Genomic DNA, 22,635 nt, shown 5'->3' with positions numbered 1-22,635 from the left:
TCACTCATTAAGGTCAATTAAACAACTGACCATGACACGGCTTCAAAAGGAATATACTACTAGCGTATTTGGCCTAATTAGTTTTTAAAATCAATTCGATGAGAAGCAGTTTGAGTTTGACTAATCATTTTACATGACATTTTTGAATAACTTTTGGTGTCTGGCCAAACTTTTAAAAGATGAATTTAAATGTATTTTCTCAAAAGTATGAAAAACTAGTTTTAGCCTTGAAAGAACAGTTTCTACTACTAATATTGTTAAAGAAATAATTACTTCTTACTCAAAACTAGGCCAACTCCTTACTTTTTTTCAAGTAAGTATTTTTGACTGACCAAAAGCTTGGCCAAAACAGGCCATATAAGTCTTCTCTGTATACATTTTCCTTCTAAAATTTTCAAAAGGTTCATTCACATTTCTTTTGAAAAAGTTAATTAGTAGTAATATATAAATAATGGGAGAGGTTGATGTAAGGGTTATCCATGAGGTATATTATATGTTGAAATAGGAAAGCATTTTTCCTTCTTAGCAGCTCTTCATTGACTTGCCACTACATTAGTCTTGAGAGTTTCTGCTGCAATGATTCAATTGTACTTTATTTATAGCAGCAATCTCCAGGAACCTTCTCTTCTATCACTTTCTTATATAAATATTCCCCTCACCAAAGTACATTATTTGTTTCTCTTCACTCCCACTTTTTCAAGGTGTCAACTTTTTATCTTTCTTTTACATATATATTTTCTTGAAATTTAGTATAGTATACTAATAAGGTATATGTTTTGAGTTGTTATGTTCATGTTGCATGATATTGCATTTGAGGTTTTATTCTTGGAGTTTGTTGAAATAAATGGCTGAACTAGCTTAAAGAATCATCTTATAGCCAGGGGAACTAGAACTCTAGTTACAGATTTGACAGAATCCAGCAGCTTTTGCCCTGTGTTTATGTTAAGAAATCCACTTAATTGTTTTGTTAACTAGTAATCAATGTGATACAATTGTTTTGTTCCTGGATAACCTGTCTCCGAAAAATTAATGGATTGTACTTATTCGAACTTAATCTCACTGTTGACCTTTGAAGTTCAAGTGTTCATAGTATTTAATTTTTTCTAAGCTGGTTTGCATTTTCTTTCAGTTGGAAGAGTTGAGCTTCATGCAAGGAAAGTAGTATAGTGGAAGTAAGGAATTGATCTTGTCTGAAGCTGAAAATGACGATTCTCAACGAAGAAAAATATGTGAGGTTAGTTTGATAATCAGCATCCTCTACCCTGTCTGTTGCAACCTTTGACAAAATGAATTGTGTTATCATAAGTAAATTGCATGATTTTCAAGATACCTCAGGATGAACTACTATCCTGAATGTAACTATTGTAGTGTTGTAGAATACCTAAGAACATCTGATATTGCTCTGCTATATTTGCTTTTGTTTGCCAACTTAAAGTTATTTCCATAGTACCTTTTGTATAAGTACTCTATATAATTAGATGGAAATATTTGTGCTTCAATCCTACAGCATTCTTTAAATTTTCTATCTAATATGACCTGTTCTACTCAGGTTTGAGGACTGCAAGTCAGAAGATAATTGGATGTTTTCAGTGAGAAAATCATCAATCAGCTCATGGATGGGTACTATTAAAAGAGGATTTGAGAGGGGTTCTGATAGAATAAGTGGCTTAATTTTAAAATCGCTGTGCATCGGTTCTCTAAGTGGCAGTCCAAGGAATAAAATTCTCGATCCTCAGGAACCATTTCTACAGTTCTGGAACAAAATATTTGTCTTGGCTTGTATAATTTCAGTGGCAATTGATCCATTGTTCTTCTACATTCCCGTCATTGATAGCAAGAGGAAGTGCCTTGATTTGGATCGTACATTAAAGATCCCTATTTCTATTCTTCGATCAGTCACCGATCTTTTCTATGTCTATCATATCATCTTGCAGTTTCGTACTGGATTTATTGCTCCTTCTTCTCGAGTATTTGGTAGGGGTGAGTTGATTGAGGACCCCTACCTTATAGCCAAGAGATACTTTTCATCTTATTTCTTCATTGACATCCTAGCTGTTCTTCCACTCCCACAGGTTTGTGTCTAATTCCACTGACATACAGTTAACTCGAGACAATATCATATGGAATGTATATATATTTACATGTACTTACTCGTATGTTGGTACAGATGGTGCTCTTTATAGTCGCTCCTTACATGAATCGTCCCATTTCTCTGGTGACAAAAAAGCAGTTGGTGATTGTTATTTTGGTACAATATGTTCCAAGAATTTTTAGGATATATCCATTGCACAAGGAAGTAACAAGGACAACAGGCTTTTTTACTGAAACGGCCTGGGCTGGAGCTGCTTTCAATTTATTCCTATTCATGATTGCCAGTAATGTATGCTTTCTTAACACTCAGCGTATATCAATTGTACTTTGATTTGTGGCCAGTATATGCAGACCTTTCTACCTGTTTGCAGCAAAAATGAATCATCCTTGCGAGGCTGATAGAATAAATTATGTTGGAAGTGGAGAATGTGTCATGTTTAACAAAAATACTTGGAAGGGAGACAAAATTATCTACTGGAGTACTATTTAATATATGAACCACATAATTGATAATTCTACTTGCATGTTCTATTCCACTACTAAGAAACTGATTTCACAGTTATACAGGAAGATCAGTACTGTTGTAATGTTATGTATATATGTTACTTTTTTCACTTCACATGTGTAATGATATGCGCAAATGTCTGACCTCAGGTAGTTGGAGCCCTTTGGTATTTGATCACAGTGCAAAGACAAAATGACTGCTGGACCAAAATATGTAAGGGTATAAAAAAATGTGTGTTGGACGACTTATGTTGTGGACATCAAGGAAAACTTAACGCGCAATTACTAAAATCTTCTTGTCCTCTCCTGAAACCGGAAGCTATACACGAGAAGGACTTTGATTTTGGGATATTTCTTGATGCTCTTCAGTCTCGAGTAACAGAAAAAAGAAACTTTTGGTCCAAACTCTCCTATTGCTTCTGGTGGGGGCTGCGAAATTTAAGGTCTGTTGTTTTGCTTTTTTTTTTTTCAATTATCCTTACATTCAACTACTCTCTCTCAGAGGCCTCAGCTGAAAAATTCTTCTGTCTTATGCATCTCAGTTCTCTTGGCCAAGACCTTAAGACAAGCAACTTTGTATGGGAAATTCTCTTTGCCATCTTCATCTGCATCGTTGGGCTGATTCTGTTTTCCTTGCTTATTGGCAACATGCAGGTATGCATTGATGGAGCAACTATTCTTATCTTTAAGAGTCTTGAATAAGTCAATTCTGTTTTAAATATGAATCGTGTAATGTTAATCATTTCCTCCTAGTTTAATAGCTATTAAGATAGTTTAAATAAATCATTGATTTGACAATGCCAAGCTTCAACCCCTTCTATTTTCAAGATGAAGTTGTGAGTTTCCATTGGCCAAACAAGAGAACAGATGAAAATTTTTTACATTGGAGAATTGGAGTCAACTAATGTTGCATTAGTTTCTGGCTACAGGAATATTTGCAGTCTATCACAGTAAGAGTAGAAGGGATGAGATTGAGAAGACGGGATGCAGAACAATGGATGTCTCACCGCATGCTTCCCGACAACCTGAGAGAGCGCATTCGAAGATATGAGCAGTACAAATGGCAACAAACTAGAGGCGTTGATGAAGATTATTTAATTTCTAACCTTCCCAAAGACTTGAGAAGAGACGTAAAGCGCCATCTATGTTGGTCTTTGCTCAAAAGAGTGAGTGCCTATTTTTGTTCTCATCATGCCCTTTCCTGCATTCTTGAAACTGCTGGTCTTATTTAATGTTTAATATGCAGGTTCCCATGTTTGATAAAATGGATGAACAGTTACTGGATGCGCTGTGTGATCGACTGAAACCAGCTCTTTTCACAGAGAATAGCTTCATAATCCGAGAAGGCGATCCAGTGAATGAGATGCTTTTTCTCATGAGAGGTACTTTGTTGACTATGACCACAAATGGTGGAAGAACTGGTTTCTTCAACTCTGCATCTCTTAAGGCTGGTGATTTTTGTGGAGAGGAGCTTCTTACATGGGCTTTAGATCCCAATGCTTCCTTGACTCTTCCCGCCTCAACTAGAACAGTGCAAGCTGTCATAGATGTTGAAGCTTTTGCTCTCACAGCTGATGATCTCAAGTTTGTTGCCGCCCAATTTAGACGCCTCCATAGCAAGCAGCTTCGCCATACTTTCAGGTATGTACACCAAGTCTTATACTGACATCAGTTTTGGAGGATGTCCTTAACAATTTCAAGGTACTTTGGGCTGTTTCAGGTTTTATTCACAGCATTGGAGGACATGGGCAGCCTGCTTTATACAAGCAGCATGGCGCAGACACTGCAGGAACAAACTTGAAAAATCTTTGAGAGAGGAAGAAGATAGACTACAGGCTGCATTGGCAAATGAGATAGCAACTTTACCAAGTCTAGGAGCTACCATTTATGCATCAAAGTTTGCTGCTAACGCGTTGCGCGCCTTGCGGCGCAACCACCCAAGGGTTTCCAAATCATCTACCAGATTAAGTCCCTTATTGCTTCAGAAGCCAGCTGAACCTGATTTTAGCTCCTCAAGCTAGAAAATATTGGAAAAAGGCTCATCTATGACTGGCTGTTTCAGTTTGGATTTTAGTGTATAGTTTCTTTACAGCTAGTTAGATAGAAGAGTCTGCTAAATCTTGGTAATCTATAAAACCATGAATATAAAACAGGCACATCGCTCCTGCCTTGTAAATTGTTGTATTCTACTAAACTACGACTCGATAGATTTTGGCTATTTTACATGTGGTCAGTTGTCACTGTCTAGGCAAATTTAAACTCTTAGAAGCAAAATGATTGACATATTCTTAGCCAGGTTTAATGATTATAAGAATTCCATGATACTTGTGTGCTAACCGACCAAGAAATTCAGGCAGCAACCTCTTGGCTCACATAATATACTTAAGTTTTCCCCTTCTCAAACCTAACACCAAATACAAAAACTATACACCCACTCGAGGGCAGTCCAGTGCCCAAAAGGCTATGCGCAGAGTTCGGGAAAGGGCCGGAACCATAAGGGTCTATACCGTCAAATGTCAATTTAAGTAGAATAAGAAATAATGGCTAGGCCACTCTGTACTGTGATCATTGATCATTCTCTTGCTATAGCAACATCAGCAGAGCCTCTCTATGAAATTGTTTCAAAAGGGATAGTGCCTTGTTTGTCTTACACTAGATTCATGGTGTCTTTGTCGAGTCCACTTAAGTACATGGCATATACTTACTAATTAATTGATAGATACAAAAATAACTCAAGCATAACTAATTCCAGCACTACTAATTCCAGCATTACTGACATACCCCCATTCAGAACTATTCTTATACACTCTACCAAACGATGTCTCATTGTTCTATTCTGTTTCTCATTCCAGCTATATTAATATTTCCATTTAGGCGCGTGCATGAATTGTGAAATAACTTTTGTTTAAACTGTTAATTTTTACCGCGTAAAGCATGTATTAAAAACAATACTTCTGCGACTTCATGGAATTTGGCTGTAAACATTGAATCTATTGACCATACCTTCTGCAAATTAATTATTTTAATATGTTATTACTGCTCTAATCATTCTTTAATTTCTCCACTACTATTTTTTGTACTTAATTAATGGTCTAATAATTAGATCAATCGAACTTAGGCTATAAATTGTCTTTTTTTCCTGACCCTTCATTTTTTCTTACTTTCCCTTTCTTCAGAAATTTGTCATAATGAAGGACTAATTAAAAGACAAAAGGTCCTTTTTTTGCCGATTAAGGTCAATTAAAACACTCACACCTTAATTATTAAACTAATCGCATAATTAATTTTATAACTATCTTATCACTCGTCACTCGTTATAGGACTTGATGAAACATCTGATCATGACACGGCTTGACACAACCAAACGACACTTGTGTTTCGAAAGGTATTTGGCCAAGATTTTAAAATCAGCTTGATTAGAATTAGTTTGTGCTTGCGTTCAAGTTCAACTAATCGATTTAAAAAATACTTTTAAGCAGCTATTAGATTTTGATGAATTTTTAAAAAGCGAAATATAGTGTATTTTATAAAAAGTGTTTTTCAAAAGATTTTTGTGAGAAACTATTTTTAAGCTTCTGAGCTGCTGCTCAAAATTGCTTATTTTCTCCCAAAGCTTGATTAGGCTCCTTTTCTTTTTAAACTAAGCATTTTTTGGCTTTGGCCTCCCAAAAAGTTTGCTATTAAGTACAATTGAATATCCTGTTTTCTAGATCTGCATACATTTTCCTTGTAAAATTTACAAAAGGTTCACTCACATTTCTTTTGAAAAAGTTAATATATACTAAAAATAATGGGGGGAAGTTGGTCTAAGTGTTATCCATGAGGTATAATATTATATATGTTGAAATAGGAGAACATTCTCCCTTTTTAGCAGCTCTTCATTGACTTGCTGACTATATTAGTCTTGAGAGTTTCTACTGCAATGATCCAATTGTACTTTGTTTATAGCAGCAATCTCCAGGAACCTTCTCTTCTAGTATCACTTTCTTATATTCCCCTGACCAAACTACACCATTAGTTTCATTCACTCCACTTTTTTCAAGGTGTGTACTTAAACCTCTCTTTTACATATAGTCTTTCTTGAAATTTAGTGTAGTATATGTTTTTAGTTCTTATGTTCATGTTGCATGATATAGCATTTAAGGTTTTATTCTTGGATTTTGTTCAAATAAATGGCTGAGAGCTAGCTTAAAGAAACATCTTATAGGCAGGAGTGGAACTAGAGTTCTAGTTACTGCTTTGGCAGAATCCAGTAGTTTTGGCCAAATCTTGTATTTATGTTAAGAAATCCACTAAATTCATGCAGAATCTAGAAAGCTGTCTGTTTTCTATAAACTCAAAATTTTGTATACGCCTTTGCTTATAACTAAGTAATCAATGTCATACAACTGTTTCATTCCTGGATAAACTGTCTCCAAAAAATTAATATATTGTAGTACTTATTAACTCCTTACTTAATTTCACTGTTGACCTTTAGTTCGAGTCATCATAGTTTATAGTATATAATTCTCCTAAGCTGGTTTGCATTTTCTTTCAGTTGGAAGAGTTGAGCTTCATGCCTAGGAGAGTAGTATAGTGAAAGCCTGAAGGAAGGAATTGACCTTGTTTGAAGCTGAAAATGACGATTCTCAACGAAGAAAAATACGTAAGGTTAGTTCAATAATCAGCATCCTCTACCCTGTATTTTGCAACATATTACCTGTGAACTGACTACATGAGTTGTTCTATCAGAAGTAAAATTGCATGATTTTCAACTACCTCAGGATTAACTACTGTCCTGAATGTAACTATTGTAGAATACCTAATTACTTCTGATATATATTTGCTTTTGTTTGCCAACTCTTAAGTTATTTTTGCATAGTACTTTTTGTGTAAGTACTACCATATGATGTTTGATAAAAATATCTGTGTTTTCATCCTGCAGTATTCTTTAAATTTTCAATCTAATATGACCTGGTCTACTCAGGTTTGAGGACTGTAAATAATGGGTATGTTTTCAGTCAGAAAAACATCAATCAGCTCGCGGATGAGTACTATTAGAAGAGGAATTGAGAGGGGCTTCGATGGAACAAGTGGCTTAATAAGAAAATTACTGCTCATCCATTCTCTAAGTAGAAGTTTGAGAAAAGTTTCTGGATCATCAAGAAATAAAATTCTTGATCCTCAGGAACCATTTCTTCAGTTCTGGAACAAAATATTTATCTTGGCTTGTATAATTTCAGTGGCCATTGATCCATTGTTCCTCTACATTCTTGTCATTGATAGCAAGAAGAAGTGCATTGATTTGGATCATACATTAAGGATCCCTATTTCTATTCTTCGATCAGTCACCGATCTTTTCTATGTCTATCATATCGTCCAGCAGTTTCGTACTGGCTTTATTGCTCCTTCTTCTCGGGTATTTGGTAGGGGTGAGTTGATTGAGGACCCCTACCTTACAGCCAAGAGATACTTTTCATCTTATTTCTTCATTGACATCCTAGCTGTTCTTCCGCTCCCACAGGTTCGTCTCTAGTTACATTATGCTTCAAAGACAATATGTCTGATATATATATTCAGTTGATTAAGACAGTCTGATATATATTTGACATGTATACTTACCCTTATGTTGGTACAGATTGTGCTTTTTATCATCACTCCTAACATGAATCGACGCATTTCTCTGGCGACAAAAGAACTGTTGGAGATTGTTATTTTGGCACAATGGATTCCAAGAATCTTTAGGATGATACCATTAAACAAAGAAATAACAAGGACAACAGGCTTTTTTACTGAAACGGCGTTGGCTGCAGCTGCACTCATTTTATTCCAACTCATGATTGTCAGTAATGTATGTTTTCTTATATCACTTATCATATATCAATTGTTCTTTGGTTTATGGTCAGAATATGTAGACATTTCTTACCTGTATTCAGCAAAAATATGACATCCTTGTGAGACCAGTAGAATGAGTTATGTTGGAAGTAGACAACTTGTCATGTTTAATGAACATACTTACTCTATAACTTTACCTAAGTATAAAATTACCATATAACTGCTGGTTATTTGAAATCATTCGTCATACTGTCAATTTTAAAGAAAAGAGGAAGACATTATCTACTGGAGTACTATTTAATCTATGAATTGCATAATTCATAAGTCTACTTGCATGTTCTATTCCACTAAGATACTGATTTCCCAATTATACCGGAGATCAGCACAGTTGTAACGTTATGCACATATGTTCTTTCTTTCTCACATGTATAATGATATGCACAAATGTCTGACCTCAGTAGTGGGAGCCTATTTGTATTTGTTCACAGTGGAAAGACAATATGACTGCTGGTTCAAAGTATGTAACGGTATCAAAAACTGTGTGGACAGCTTATGGTGTGGACACCAAGGGGAAGCATACTCGCAATTTCTAAATTCTTCTTGTCCTCTCCTGAAACCAGAAGGTGTAAAAGAGAATGACTTTGAGTTTGGGATATTTCTTGATGTTCTTCAGTCTCGAGTTGCAGAAAAAAGAAACTTTTGGTCCAAACTCTTATATTGCTTCTGGTGGGGGCTGCGAAATTTAAGGTGTATGGTCCTGCTTTTCTTTTTCATTTGGCTTATAAATCATTTGATAACTCACTCTCTCTCAGCTAAAAGAATTCTTCTTTCTCATGTATCTCAGTTCTCTTGGCCAAGGCCTTAAGACAAGTATCTCTGAATGGGAGATTCTCTTAGCCATCTTAATCTGCATTTATGGGCTGTTTCTGTTTACCTCTCTTATTGGCAACATGTAGGTACGCGTTGATGGAGCAACTATTCTTATCTTTGAGGCTCTTGATCAAGTCAATGCTGTTTTAAAGTGAAAATTCTTCACATTCAACAATTCATTATATGAATTGAGTAATTTTAATCTCTTCTTATTAGTTTTTGAGCTATTAAGAAAGTTTGAATAAATCATAGATTTGACAATGCCAAGCTTCAACCCCTTATATTTTCAAGATGAAGTTGTGATTTTACATTGGCCAAACTTTTTTAAATTGGAGAATTGAAGTCAACTAATGTTGCATTAGTTTCTGGCTACAGAAATATTTGCAGTCTATCACAGTTAGAGTAGAAGGAATGAGATTGAGAAGGCAAGATGCAGAACAGTGGATGTCTCACCGTTTACTACCTGACAACCTGAGAGAGCGCATTCGAAGTTATGAGCAGTACAAATGGCAACAAACTAGAGGTGTCGATGAAGATTATCTAATTTCTAACCTTCCTAAAGACTTGAAAAGAGACATAAAGTGCCCTCTATGTTGGTCTTTGCTCAAAAGAGTGAGTGCCTATTTTTGTTCTCATCACGCCCTTTCCTGCATCCTTGGAACCGCTGATCTTATTTAATGTTTAATATGCAGGTTCCCATGTTTGAGAAAATGGATGAACAGTTACTGGATGCGCTGTGTGATCTACTGAAACCAGTTCTTTTCACAGAGAATAGCTTCATAATCCGAGAAGGCGATCCAGTGAATGAGATGCTTTTTGTCATGAGGGGTACTTTATTGACTATGACTACCAACGGTGGAAGAACTGGTTTCTTCAACTCTGCGTCTCTCAAGGCTGGTGATTTTTGTGGAGAGGAGCTTCTTACATGGGCTTTAGACCCCAATGCTTCCTCGACTCTTCCCGCCTCAACTAGAACAGTAAGAGCTGTCATAGATGTTGAAGCTTTTGCTCTCACAGCTGATGATCTCAAGTTTGTTGCCGCTCAATTTAGACGCTTTCATAGCAAGCAGCTTCGCCATACTTTCAGGTACGTACACCAACTCTTGTTCAATTTGAAAACACAAGTCTTATACTGGCATCAGTTTTGGAGGAAGTCCTTAACAATTTCAATGTACTTTGGGCTGTTTCAGGTTCTATTCACAGCATTGGAGGACATGGGCAGCCTGCTTTATACAAGCAGCATGGCGAAGACACTATAGGAACAAACTCGTAAAATCATTGAGAGAAGAAGAAGATAGATTACAGGCTGCATTGGCAAATGAGACAGCAACTTTACCAAGTCTTGGAGCTACCATTTATGCATCAAAGTTTGCTGCTAACATGTTGCGTGCCTTGCGGCGCAACCACCCAAGGGGTTCCAAATCATCTACCAGATTAAGTCCCTTATTGCTTCAGAAGCCAGCTGAACCTGATTTTGGCTCCTCAAGCTAGAAAATATTGGAAAGAGGCTCATCTATGACCTGGCTGTTGCAGTTTGGTATTTAGTATTAGTTTTACAGCTAGTTAGATTGAAGAGTCTGCTAAATCTTTGTAATATATGAAACCATGAACATAAAACAGGAATACCACAATTATCACTCCTGCCTTGTAAATTGTAGTATTCTACTAAACTATGGATTTCAATAGATTTTGGCTATTTTACATGTTGTCACAGTCTAGTGAAATTTCAACTCTGAGCAAAATGTTTGACATATTCTTTGCCAGGTTTACTACCTTTCTCCCAACAAAAGATGTCAACAACTGAATTCAGTTGACAATCAGTTAGTAGTTTCTCTTTTTGTTCTTTTTACATTATTCAATCAATTCACAATCTTAAAATGTGGAGGATCATAACCATTCCATGATACTTGTTTGCTAACCGCCCATGAAATTCAGGCAACAACCACTTGGCTCACATAATATATAAATAAGTTTTCTCCTTACACCAAATACAAAAACTATACAGTCGATAACTATCAGTAGCAATGCCAAGGCAACTCTATACTGTGATCATTCTCTTGCTTGTTATGTCGTCAACATCAGCAGATCCTTTTTGTAAAATTGTTTCAAGAGGGATCTGGCCTTGTTTATCTTACGTTAGAGGGAAACATCATCATAAATCGGAGAAGCCATCATACGAATGCTGCAAAGGAATGAACAGTATAGAGAACGCGTTAGAAAAGTATCAGCGGGATGACAGGGCTGCTTTCTTGTGTATTTCTTCACGTATCCATTTTAGTTCCACTCGTTACACACATGCTTTATATCTATGTATTATACGTTCATCTCTGCCTTCCGTTGGCCATAGCATCAATTTCAAGGTATTTTTTTGCCATTCCATGGTCCATGGATGTGTATACAAACATCTCTTGAAATACTGTATACGGCTAATTAATCATTCCAAAGATATTCTTAACATGATGCCATATTGGACGAAGCATTATAATTATTCTTTATTTGCATGTGGTGCAGGAAAATCTGAAAGTTGCAAATGGATGTTGACTAATTATACGAAGGCGCATTTGATAATGCTGTTGATTGATGTGAAAACCAAAACATAACAAATGGCAAATAATGATGTATAAGCTTGAAGAAACTAATAATATGTATAGAGATCCCTTTCTTGTGGAAAGTGCAAGTATAAATGACTTGTAGCAAACTGAACACACATGTATGGCAAAATTCAATTGAACACACATGCGTATAGCAAGATTGCATCAACTTTGTCTAGTGGCTACCTGGTCAATATCAATTATCAAGTAAAAACTTACTCTCATGCGATATGTACATCAAATAATATAAGCTAAAATGCTAATCATGATTGAGTGATTTAATGATGTGAGAATATATATTAATTTTTTAGGGTTAAAATGTTGTAGAAATTTACATGCAAACACACGTAATGAATCATTTTTTTGGTGCGATACCAAAGAAATTTTTGATAAAGTTGTCCAAAACCTGACCAGCTAAAAATAAATAATTAGATGTATGACTCCTTTCTTATTCTCTTATTCTTTTTTCAAGTCTTTGAAGTGGGTGAAATCAAGCTACTCTTTGCCGAGTCTAATTAATTACATGGCTCAAATAACTTGTAGTATATCTTTACGAATTAATTGATAAATACAGAAATAATATTATATCACGATCATGGAGTTATTCATTTGGAAACAAAAATTAAAAAGGGAGAAACTTTCGTGTTGACTAATTTTACAATTTTTCAATTAAAAACATGAGGCTTATAAGCTTAGAAAAAAGATCATTAAAAAGCAAGGTTGGTATGACCGAATGACGACCAAATGAATTATTGGCAGCAGCGTTCATCAGAATGAGACCTAACTTATTTAGAATAATAGACTATTTATCTAATAAGACATATTAAAATTCCTTAGCTTTACGTAATCAATTTATTCAGTAACCATGCATAAATACATAATTTAATTAAAAGTAATAGGGCGTTATATTCTTTGTTTCGGAAACAATTGATAGTTGTCCTAATCAACGTGGAGGAGGTATGTTTCAGGTAGAAAAAAGTAATAGCTTATATAGTCGGGCATGAATTTCGCGAAAAAATTATAATTTGATCGAGTCATTTTTTTTTTATATACCACTTAACTCTATTAATTAATTTAAACTGAAAGTCAAAAAGCTTGTTGAGAGTTGGTTGAGATCGAGTAAATAAAGTCATAATCCCATTAATTGGCCACCAATACTGGAACTTGCATGAATTTCTTTCAGATCAGCTGTCATTAACTTCGTACAATTAATATCCTTTATATAAATATCATCATCAGAAGTATAGTTCTATTCAGAAACTTAATTAGCTTGTTATACCAAAAAAATGGAAGATCAAAAGAAGTATGTAGTTGAAGTTGAAAAAGCTAAAGAAGGCAGAAATGGAAGGCCATCAAGAGGACCTGTTTATCGTAATGTGTTAGCCAAAGATGGTTTCAGGCCTTTATCTCATGGACTTGAAAGTTGCTGGGATATTTTCTGGTTAGTTATTAAGAGGGTTCACGATTTAATATATATATATATATATATATATCAAGTTACGGGTTAATGTTTGTCATAGAGATGTGCATATAATTACTTTATTATAATTGACTTGGTTAGGTGAATAATTTTACTCAGAGGCAATGCATAGGAGTGTTATTTAACGATCTTTTTGTTTCCTTTCGGTCTATAGATTTCAGCGGAAGAAAATTGAATGAACATTCTTCCGGAAACTTATTTTCACGCTGGTAAACTTTTTTCCGACATTTAGGCAAAGTTTGATAAATTTTTGTTGCTTATAAAAAGAAAGTGACTTTCTTGATGATTAAAGTTGATAGACATTTCCGTTAAAAAAAAAAAAAAAAAAAAAAAAAGGAGGGGAGGCTAATGACTCACTTTTCTTTGCCTTGGAGTAACAGTTAGTAAGAAAAGTATTTTTGAGCTAGTTGACTAACAACAATGACATTCTTAAATAAAAAAAACATAGCAGAGGATAAAATTGAACTATTTCAATATCCATTTTCCTAAACAAAATAGTCCATTAGTGCAGTAAAATGAAACGTTACCACACTAAAATTTATCTTTTTTTTTCTTCTTATAATCTTTCTTAAGATAAAAGATGAAAATGTAGAGGATCAAAATCTGAAAATTGGAAATTACAGACTTGTTCGAAAACTCCGAGGTCTCATTTGGGCCGGATTCAGGCCCACTGGGCCACTACTATTGCCTTCAACTGCTCTCAGTTCCGCCGAAAAAAGAGAAGTTAATACCAACCCTTTTAGAAATAATTACATTCTTTTTCATTTTTTTAATTACTTTACTCCCTGCGTTCATTTATATTAAAAATAAAAATAAATGTAAAATAATATTTATCAAAGTTTGGAAAGCTATTAAATATTAATTATCCGATACTATAGTAAAATTATTTCTATTATTTATTATTGTTTTTAGGCGTGTGAGTGGACACGTAATGATATAGGAAGTGAGTATCTTCATTTTCCCAAAGTTTTCTGCTTTAGTTTTCTCTTATTTCTCGTATAGCCAAGCGAACAGTGATGTGCTAGTGTGGAAATTTTATTATTAGATGGGTTAATTCAGGACTTTTGCTTAGTTAAATTGGGTAAACTTTTTTATCTAAGAGTTTAATTTCCAGTTTTTCTTGGTTTATAAGAGCTGCAGTTAATCTAAACTTTGATTATTGTTATGGTGATGGTGCAGTGAGTCAGTTAGAAACTTTCCAGATAACCGAATGTTAGGTGAGCGTGAAATGTTCAATGGTCAGGTATATATTCATCCTTTTACTAATTTCAACTCACTTTTTCATTAACTTATAAAGCCACACGTGTTTACGCACAAGGTAAATCCGCTCTAGGGCAACATTAGGCAAGTCCAGTGTGGTGAACTCGACCGAGAAAGCATGCAGGGAGTTTTATGAACATGACACTATTTAAATTAGTGAATGATCGACTTTTATGAACTTCAAGTTTCAAGTGACATAACGAACCTCATGACTAGTTGTTATTAAGATCTTAAGAATCTCCTCGGGTTACATATTTTTTTTTAGTGGAATTTTCATTTCCTGTTCATTAAAGCTAAGGTTTTTGAAGAATAGTTTTATTCCTTTTACTGTTGCTGGACATTTTGCGTGAATTCTCTACGTTTTTTTTTTTGTATCTTTGTAGGCAGGTAAATACATTTGGTTAACTTACAGAGAGGTGTATGATCTAGTGTTAACAGTTGGAGCTTCTATTCGTGTCTGCGGTGTTAAGCAAGTAAGTCTTTCATAGTTTAAAGCTAAAGAATGACATGACTTCATTCAATAGTGAATTTTTGTGAAATTTTTGAGTTAATGTTAATGTTTAATAAGAAATTCTTGCAACCTTTATTCAACTTCAACAATTAAGATTCTCATGCCAAGACAGCAAGAATAGCAGCGCACAACTTTTTCTCATGTTACTTAAGAAATCCAATTTACAAATCATATCTATTGACATGCTTTGGAAACATTCTTTGTCGTACCTGTTAGAGAAGAGATGCATTCTTTTCACAACCCATGCATTGAATTCTGTTGCCTGATGAGTTTTTATCTGATCACTTATATGCAGGGTGGAAAATGTGGTATATACGGGGCCAACTGCTCGAATTGGGTTATAAGCATGCAGGTATATAACTTCCAATATACTTAAGTTTCTGAACATATCGCTACATTTTTTTTTATTTGTCTACTAATATGGTACATGTTATATGTTGGAGATAGAGTATCCTGCATTAGTACACACTACACAGATCTAGTGAGGGTTTTCACCTTCTCTGGCTCCGAGACTGAGGCATCAGTGCAATATAATTTGAGGCCCTCATTGACCATTTTCTTTCATAATTTTCGAGATCTTTTTTCATATAGTACATCAGCTTACTATATGGTGTCCGATAAGCAAAGTAAGTAAACTGGTCTCTTTTTCTTATTGCAGGCCTGCAATGCTCATGGTCTTTATTGTGTCCCCTTATATGACACTCTAGGTATGTGTGTCACCTCTCTAGAACCTCTCCCTTTCCTTTCACAAAAGGAAACACAAAGTTAAAGAAGAACCCAAAAGAGCATAATAAATGTTAGCATGAGTTAGCACGTTGAGAGTATTGTTTTTGGTGCATCTCACCAAATGTATGTATCATGACATAGCGTCACAGCTACAAGAAAAAATATGTTTAAACTATATTAATATTGATGACTTAATGGAGATAACCATGATAGAAAATCTAGATAGTCAATTTATGCAGAGTTGTAAGGACTTGTTTGAGCAAGCCTGAATGTGTTATGTCTGTGACTGGTGAGCAGCATGTACACATGTATTCACATATCTGTTCTGTTCTGTCTAATACTTTTTGGAATAGGTACAAGAAAGATAAAGTAGCAGTCTAGCAGCAGACACATCAAACATAGTTAGGTCACTTCAAATGACTTGGGCATTGTTTTACTAGCTATAGGAGTTACCAGTGAAGGGGAGCCTTGGAGTAAACTGGTAAACGGGTTCAAGCCTTGGAAACAACCTCTTGTAGAAATGCAAGGTAAGGTCTATTGCGGTAGACCCTCGTGGCCGGGCCCTTCCTCGGGCCCCACGCATATCGGGAGCTTTAGTGCACTGCGCTGTCCTTTTTAGGAGTTACCAATGTTCCGCGTCATATTTGTCAGATTGTGTACTCAGATCAATCTAAACTAAACATAAAAATGTATGGAGAGAAATGCAAGAAAAGCATAGGGTAATCAATATTTTCGTTTGCCTATCCAAAATATGAAAGTGTTCCCACTCATTACTGGAGGATTATTATGGCTTCAGGTGCTGGTGCAGTTGAGTATATCATTTGCCATGCAGAAGTTTCTGTTGCTTTTGCAGAGGAAACTAAAATTTCTGAGGTAATAATGATCCAACTACATCTCGAAGCTTTATTTAAAATTTGATTTATTTCATTAGTCTACTTGTCTCCTTTCTTTTTTCTTCATAGTATAGTCTATTTGTTCATCTTCCTGAAGTTCATTCCATCAGCAACTGACTTTTTACATTAAAGGTGCTGAAAGCTTTTCCTAACGCTGGAAAGTTCCTGAAAAGTAAGCAACTACTGTTTTAACATCTTATGATTAAAGCAAGAATCAGGCTAAAGGCACTAAGTTTGTCTCTCCTTTATGTAGTTCTTGTAAGCTTCGGTAAGATCACGCAGGAACAGAAAGACAAGGCTGGAAATTTTGATCTGAAACTGTATTCTTGGGATGAGTTCCTGTTGCTGGTAGGTTTACTTGGAGCTATTGTTACAGTCATGTCTTCCTCTTTTTTTCGTGTATCGCGGAGAAACTCTCTTCACTTGCTGGAATTGTTCTTGGATGTCTCTCTGCCTAGCTTTTGTCGTTCTTAATAACTTTGAGTGATTTAGTAGTATATAATCACACAAGGAAGTTCTACAGTACCAATTTCTACAGCTTTTCTGTCCTTTTTGCTCCGATTCACATTTGAACTTTGAATTATTTTCTGGATAGCAGCATGTCCCAATGGGTTCTGTCTTTTGTCTGAAATTATAGCTGTATTTTCATGCCTGTACCACACAGAAAGGGTAGGAAAATGCTAGGGATATCAACCCTCGATCAGTTTCCAATGGAAGGCCTGAATCCAATTCCATTTTCTGGAACGTGATTATCTTCTTATATTATAAATTTATAACTGGGAATAATTCTATCTAAGGCAATGTTGAAGTCCATAGTTTTATCTAATGACATGTCTTTATATATCATCAACTTCTATTCCTCTTATGGCCATTGAACTTTTTTATGTATATCAGTTGTCAGCTAATAAAAAGTTCCTACTTCCTATTATTGGATACTAACTTCAACATATTAATTTATGCAACTTATATTCCTCTTCCATTTTCTGTAGTTTATATTCATACTCAGCACTAATCTGCAGGGAAAGCAAGAGAAATTTGATCTTCCGGTTAAAAAGAAGACAGATATCTGCACAATCATGTACACAAGTGGGACAACTGGTGATCCGAAGGGAGTCATGATTTCCAATGAGAGCATTCTATCCCTTATATCTGGAGTGAACCACCATATGGAGACCATGGGTGAAGGGGTAAAATTAATCACCCTTATTCTGTTTTCCAAGACTGTAAAAAGTTATGAAAGTCGTCAGTAATTTCCTCAGTGTGTCATTCACGATTTATGCATGTAGAAGTTTCATATACATATGTAAACTGTACATACTATTACGTTTCAGATGGTTTATTTTTCTTTTCATTTAACTTTTTTATTTTTCATTTAGGCGTGTTCATTTACTAATTTCTCTGTGGTATACAGTTCAATGATGCGGATGTATATTTGTCATACCTTCCTTTAGCACACATATTCGATCGAGTCATTGAAGAATTATTCATTTCTAAAGGTGCCTCAGTAGGTTTTTGGCATAAGGTAAGTAAAGAAACACGGTGGATTACTTTTGCATACATACACTTGAAATAATGATGCTTTATTGATGGAAACTTCAGGACGTTAAACAATTGATTGATGACATCAAAGAGCTAAAGCCAACTGTATTTTGTTCAGTTCCGCGTGTGCTGGACAAGATTTATTCAGGTGAAATTACAAGCTAACAATGAGTATTGAAGTCCATGAATACATGTTTTAAGCAGAAACTTTTTCTTCAACTGCCACAGAAGATTGCCTTTTTAATTGCTACATAAACATCTCCGTTTTTCCTATATCAATGATGCTATCATCTTATAATCAATATTCACAGTGTGAGATTCTTTCATTTTTGTGCACAATTAAACTAAGATTCTTAAACGGTTAACCATTTCCACTTTCAGGTTTGGTGGAGAAGACTTCGTCTGTTGGTTTCCTTAAACATAAAGTGTTTAACTTCTGCTACAACTAGTAAGTGCCCATGTGATCTTGTTTGCAAGGGATAAAGAGAAGTCATCTTTGAAACATACTTTCTTCTTTTCATCGGTACTATTTTCCTTATTATGGAACAATTGGTACTTAAATGGTAGAAGCTTTTTACGTTGACGACCTTTCCAGTTTGCTGTCTGCTTGAGTCCATGTCTGTGCATGTGGTTACTAAGCAATCTGATACGCATGGAAGTCTTCGGGCTGTTAGGTCATCGTCATGCTTACGATCTTTGCCATGTTAAAAAGTTTTTCACCTGCAGCATATATACCTGTATAACTCATATAAGTGCATGTGTGAACAGAAAGAGTTAAAGCTTAAATATATGTAGACTGTAGAGACTCTTTGCTGTGTAAAATTGCCAATGTGCATATATACACCTCTCAGATAAGTTATGGCACGTGTAACTCAATTAGGATTGCTCAATGGATATCTCGTGCTACATTGGAAATTTTATCAACATCTATATCATTTGTATACTGAGCATGGATAGCAGCAGTGGATGTAGTTAAGGACGTATGGTTCATCTTGACCAATTGTTTTGGCTCACTTTGTATTTGTGTTTAAAAAATCCACTAAATAAGTACAAATAGTAGGTTTTGAACGAAGGGGTCGTGATAATATTCTGAACTTGTAACTCATGATGTTTGATTCTTCGATCCGCCTCTAATGCACAACACATTGTTTGCAGCAAATTGGGTAACATGAGTAAAGGGTATAAGCATTCAGAGGCAGCTCCTATTATTGACAAAATAATTTTCAGCAAGGTATCTTGTTTCATCCTTGTTTCTCCATATTTTGGTGTCACAAAGGACAGTGTTCTGAAGTGACTGACTAATGCCTTACGGGATGCTTCCTAATTTAGGTGAAGGAGGGTTTAGGAGGAAACTTGCGTCTCATTCTATCGGGAGCAGCACCTCTCTCTTCCACTGTTGAAACCTATTTACGAGTTGTTACATGTGCTAATGTTCTTCAAGGATATGGTACTCATCATTACCAATCAATATTTTCTACAACGAAGGATTCTCCTAAATTATTTAAGTAATAATTCGCTAGGAACTACTACTTAAGTTCTTATTTAAACAAGTATGAATAAGATTCTAACTTTTATCTGCAATTCTTTGAGTATCAATTTTTTCTTCTTTGTTCTCAAATTTGTCATCAGACAACAAACCTTTTTCTGATTTTTATGGGTATCAGTCAGTCAGAAGCTTGATAAACTGTTCCCTTTTGACCCGTATTTACATCAACAGCTTCTTTCAGGCATAAGTCATAAAAAACTTGTAATTTCAACACATACAATTGTTCCCTCTCTTTTGCTGTTTATTCAGAATGCAGGCATGATTACTTTCTTGAGCTTGGTAAATGTATTTTGTACAGAGTTGTTGATGAAGTTCTGATTTGAAAACCACGAAATGCTTTGAACCAACTCTAATAACTTTGGGGTATGTGCTGTAGGTTTAACGGAGACCTGTGCAGGCTCATTTGTTGCAAGACCAGATGAACTGGCAATGGTGGGCACTGTTGGTCCTCCTTTACCAATTATAGATGTGTGTCTAGAGTCTGTTCCTGAAATGGGGTACGATGCCCTTGGAGATACCCCTAGTGGAGAGATATGCATAAGAGGGAAGTGCTTATTCTCAGGATACTATAAGCGTGAAGACCTCACCAAGGAGGTGTTGGTCGATGGATGGTTCCACACAGGTGTGACTGAACAAATATCCGTGTTCTCAACCCAATTTCTTGGTTTTTGGATAGGTTGCCGTTTTGCTTACTATATAAACTTGAACAGGTGATGTTGGTGAATGGCAGCCGGATGGGAGCATGAAAATTATAGACCGCAAGAAAAACATTTTCAAGCTCTCCCAAGGAGAATATGTTGCTGTTGAGAATCTGGAGGGAATTTATTCTCTTGCCTCTAGTGTGGATGCGGTATGTTTCTTGTATTTTACAGATGTACTGAATATCATCACCCTTAAGTTGTGTTCCTTCTGTCCTTCACTATTAAATGATCAAGCCCACACTAGATATAGTTGCCTTGTCACATTTTTTCTTGAATACTTTTTCTGTCCATTTGAAACAGACATGGATCTATGGCAGTAGCTATGAATCGTTTCTTGTTGCTGTTGTGAATCCCAATATGGGAGCTCTTCAGTCTTGGGCCGATGAGAACGAAATAACTTGGGATTTTGATACTATATGTGAGAACCCAAGGGCAAAAGCATATATCCTATCAGAACTAACCAATATTGCGAAGGAAAAAGAGGTCATTCTTTATCCTGTATCTACATATATACAGCGGAGTTCTTATACTAAATGACTGATTTACTGATTTTTGAATGATTAAATGTGTGATTCTGCTTACAGCTGAAAGGCTTTGAATTTATCAAAGCTGTGCACCTTGACCCTATACCATTTGACATGGAGCGTGAACTTATAACCCCGACTCACAAGAAAAAGAGGGTCCAGTTTCTCAAATACTACCAGGTTTGTTTATCTGCTTCACCCAAGTTAGATTTAGGGTAATAATACCCATATAGCGAAAATTCGAGTTCTTTCTACAATGGGGTCTGTTAACAAGATTTTTTTTTTTCAAGTTGGAAGCCAGTCTCTTGTCCATTTCTGACACAAAACTAACATGAAATTGCAGGACAACATTGATACACTGTACAAAAGCACAAGATAAACAACCAGACATCTCGACTTCAAGTTCGAGCTGGAGAAAAGTAACAATATATATGATGTCAAACTCTACATGCAGTTTTATCTCAGCTCATATTTATCAATTGTAATTCATTCTTGATCGTACCTTATACATGTCCAATTATTATTTGCTATTTCTTGACAATTGAGTGTCTCAGACGTCCTTTTTAATTCTTTTTTTCCCAAAGATCAACTCATCCATTTGAAATGTGAGGAGTTGTCAGAAAATCCAACCTATACAAGAAAAGATTTCTTGATTTCTTGACAGCCTGCTCAGAATTTCAGCTTCTCTTTTTAGTAGTACACTGCTCTCTTAGCACGAAGACCACTCTTCTAACTGAAAGATAATGCTAAATAGTTAAGAAAAATTAGTACACTATAGACTTGAAAGTTTGGACTTAATAAGTACAATGCATTAGAAAAAAGTACGATCCATCAAATTTGTATAGGACACTAGTTACCTACATGATGAACTCAACAACAAACTGTAATTAAAATTTCCAAAAATACTACCATTAAAAACAAAGGTCAGTTACCAACCTTTCGATATTGGTGGTCTTGGGAGAAACTTATATGGAGAAATATACAATTTTCTGGTGCTTCTATGGAGAAAACACTTACAGCATCGATCTGGTATTTATAGGGTAATTTCACGAATAGTCACTCAATCTTTTACTTTATAACACCAAAATTATTAAAAAAGAAAAATTGTAACAAAAAAATCACTCAAATTTCCTAAGCATAAAAAAGAAGTCCTTAAACAATATCATGTAACCCTCGCTCGGTTTTCCTACAACAACGGCAAAATATCCAAATGAGACAACGTTCAACTATCTACTGACCTTCTACCCTACAGCGATATATCTCCATACCCTCATCTCTAAGGATCATTAAAAACAAAAATAGTTCAGCGAATTTGGAACAATAGTTTACACTAACATGAACATGCATGTATAAGGTCATAACGGACTAGCGAAGGCTCTCATCTGAATGAATAAAATAAAAAGGGTACGTGTGTTTTAATATTTTTAGAAGAAGATTCCTGGATGTTGCTATAAATAAATTAAGCAGTGGCAGGCCAGTGTCCTAGAAGATTATTGTTCCGTTTCCTAGAATCGCATAAACTTTTATGACTTGTATTGTGGTACAGCGATAAGCATCCTTTCATCCTCGATCGAAAATTTTGGGT

At 35.4% G+C, this 22,635-nt stretch overlaps 3 protein-coding genes and 1 pseudogene across 5 annotated transcripts; all 4 read left to right on the top strand.

The window, feature by feature from the left end:
- Positions 1–531: 531 nt before the first annotated feature.
- Positions 532–4,848, top strand: LOC107839320 (cyclic nucleotide-gated ion channel 1). Of its 2 annotated transcripts, none has more exons than XM_016682755.2 (9): positions 532–701; positions 1,130–1,234; positions 1,550–2,072; positions 2,168–2,380; positions 2,746–3,038; positions 3,138–3,249; positions 3,525–3,761; positions 3,842–4,236; positions 4,316–4,848. In XM_016682755.2, exons 2-9 carry the CDS (start codon positions 1,203–1,205, stop codon positions 4,614–4,616), a joined length of 2,106 nt encoding a protein of 701 aa, XP_016538241.2. In that variant the 5' UTR covers positions 532–701; positions 1,130–1,202; the 3' UTR covers positions 4,617–4,848. The 2 variants fall into 2 exon arrangements, with proteins under 2 accessions (XP_016538241.2, XP_047250466.1); XM_047394510.1 differs by having other exon boundaries at positions 532–767.
- Positions 4,849–6,122: 1,274 nt separating this feature from the next.
- On the top strand, positions 6,123–10,990 carry LOC107839319 (annotated as a pseudogene).
- Positions 10,991–11,184: 194 nt separating this feature from the next.
- Positions 11,185–12,005, top strand: LOC124886406 (non-specific lipid-transfer protein 2-like). Its single transcript, XM_047394513.1, has 2 exons — positions 11,185–11,639; positions 11,791–12,005. Exons 1-2 carry the CDS (start codon positions 11,304–11,306, stop codon positions 11,818–11,820), a joined length of 366 nt encoding a protein of 121 aa, XP_047250469.1. The 5' UTR covers positions 11,185–11,303; the 3' UTR covers positions 11,821–12,005.
- Positions 12,006–13,023: 1,018 nt separating this feature from the next.
- LOC107839318 (long chain acyl-CoA synthetase 4) lies at positions 13,024–21,591 on the top strand. Of its 2 annotated transcripts, none has more exons than XM_016682752.2 (19): positions 13,024–13,311; positions 14,530–14,593; positions 14,994–15,083; positions 15,417–15,473; positions 15,780–15,828; positions 16,644–16,720; positions 16,873–16,912; positions 16,994–17,088; positions 17,760–17,927; positions 18,152–18,262; positions 18,340–18,427; positions 18,661–18,727; positions 19,435–19,510; positions 19,609–19,726; positions 20,202–20,447; positions 20,536–20,675; positions 20,827–21,009; positions 21,111–21,230; positions 21,394–21,591. In XM_016682752.2, the coding sequence occupies exons 1-19, from the start codon at positions 13,157–13,159 to the stop codon at positions 21,427–21,429; spliced, it is 1,980 nt and encodes a 659-aa protein (XP_016538238.1). In that variant the 5' UTR covers positions 13,024–13,156; the 3' UTR covers positions 21,430–21,591. The 2 variants fall into 2 exon arrangements, with proteins under 2 accessions (XP_016538238.1, XP_016538239.1); XM_016682753.2 differs by lacking the exon at positions 13,024–13,311 and adding an exon at positions 14,276–14,431.
- Positions 21,592–22,635: the final 1,044 nt, after the last annotated feature.

This window comes from Capsicum annuum, chromosome 8 (assembly GCF_002878395.1).
Source record: "Capsicum annuum cultivar UCD-10X-F1 chromosome 8, UCD10Xv1.1, whole genome shotgun sequence".
Lineage (NCBI taxonomy): Eukaryota > Viridiplantae > Streptophyta > Magnoliopsida > Solanales > Solanaceae > Capsicum > Capsicum annuum.
Note: the sequence above shows the minus strand (reverse complement) of the source record. Positions and strands in the feature narration are given on the sequence as shown.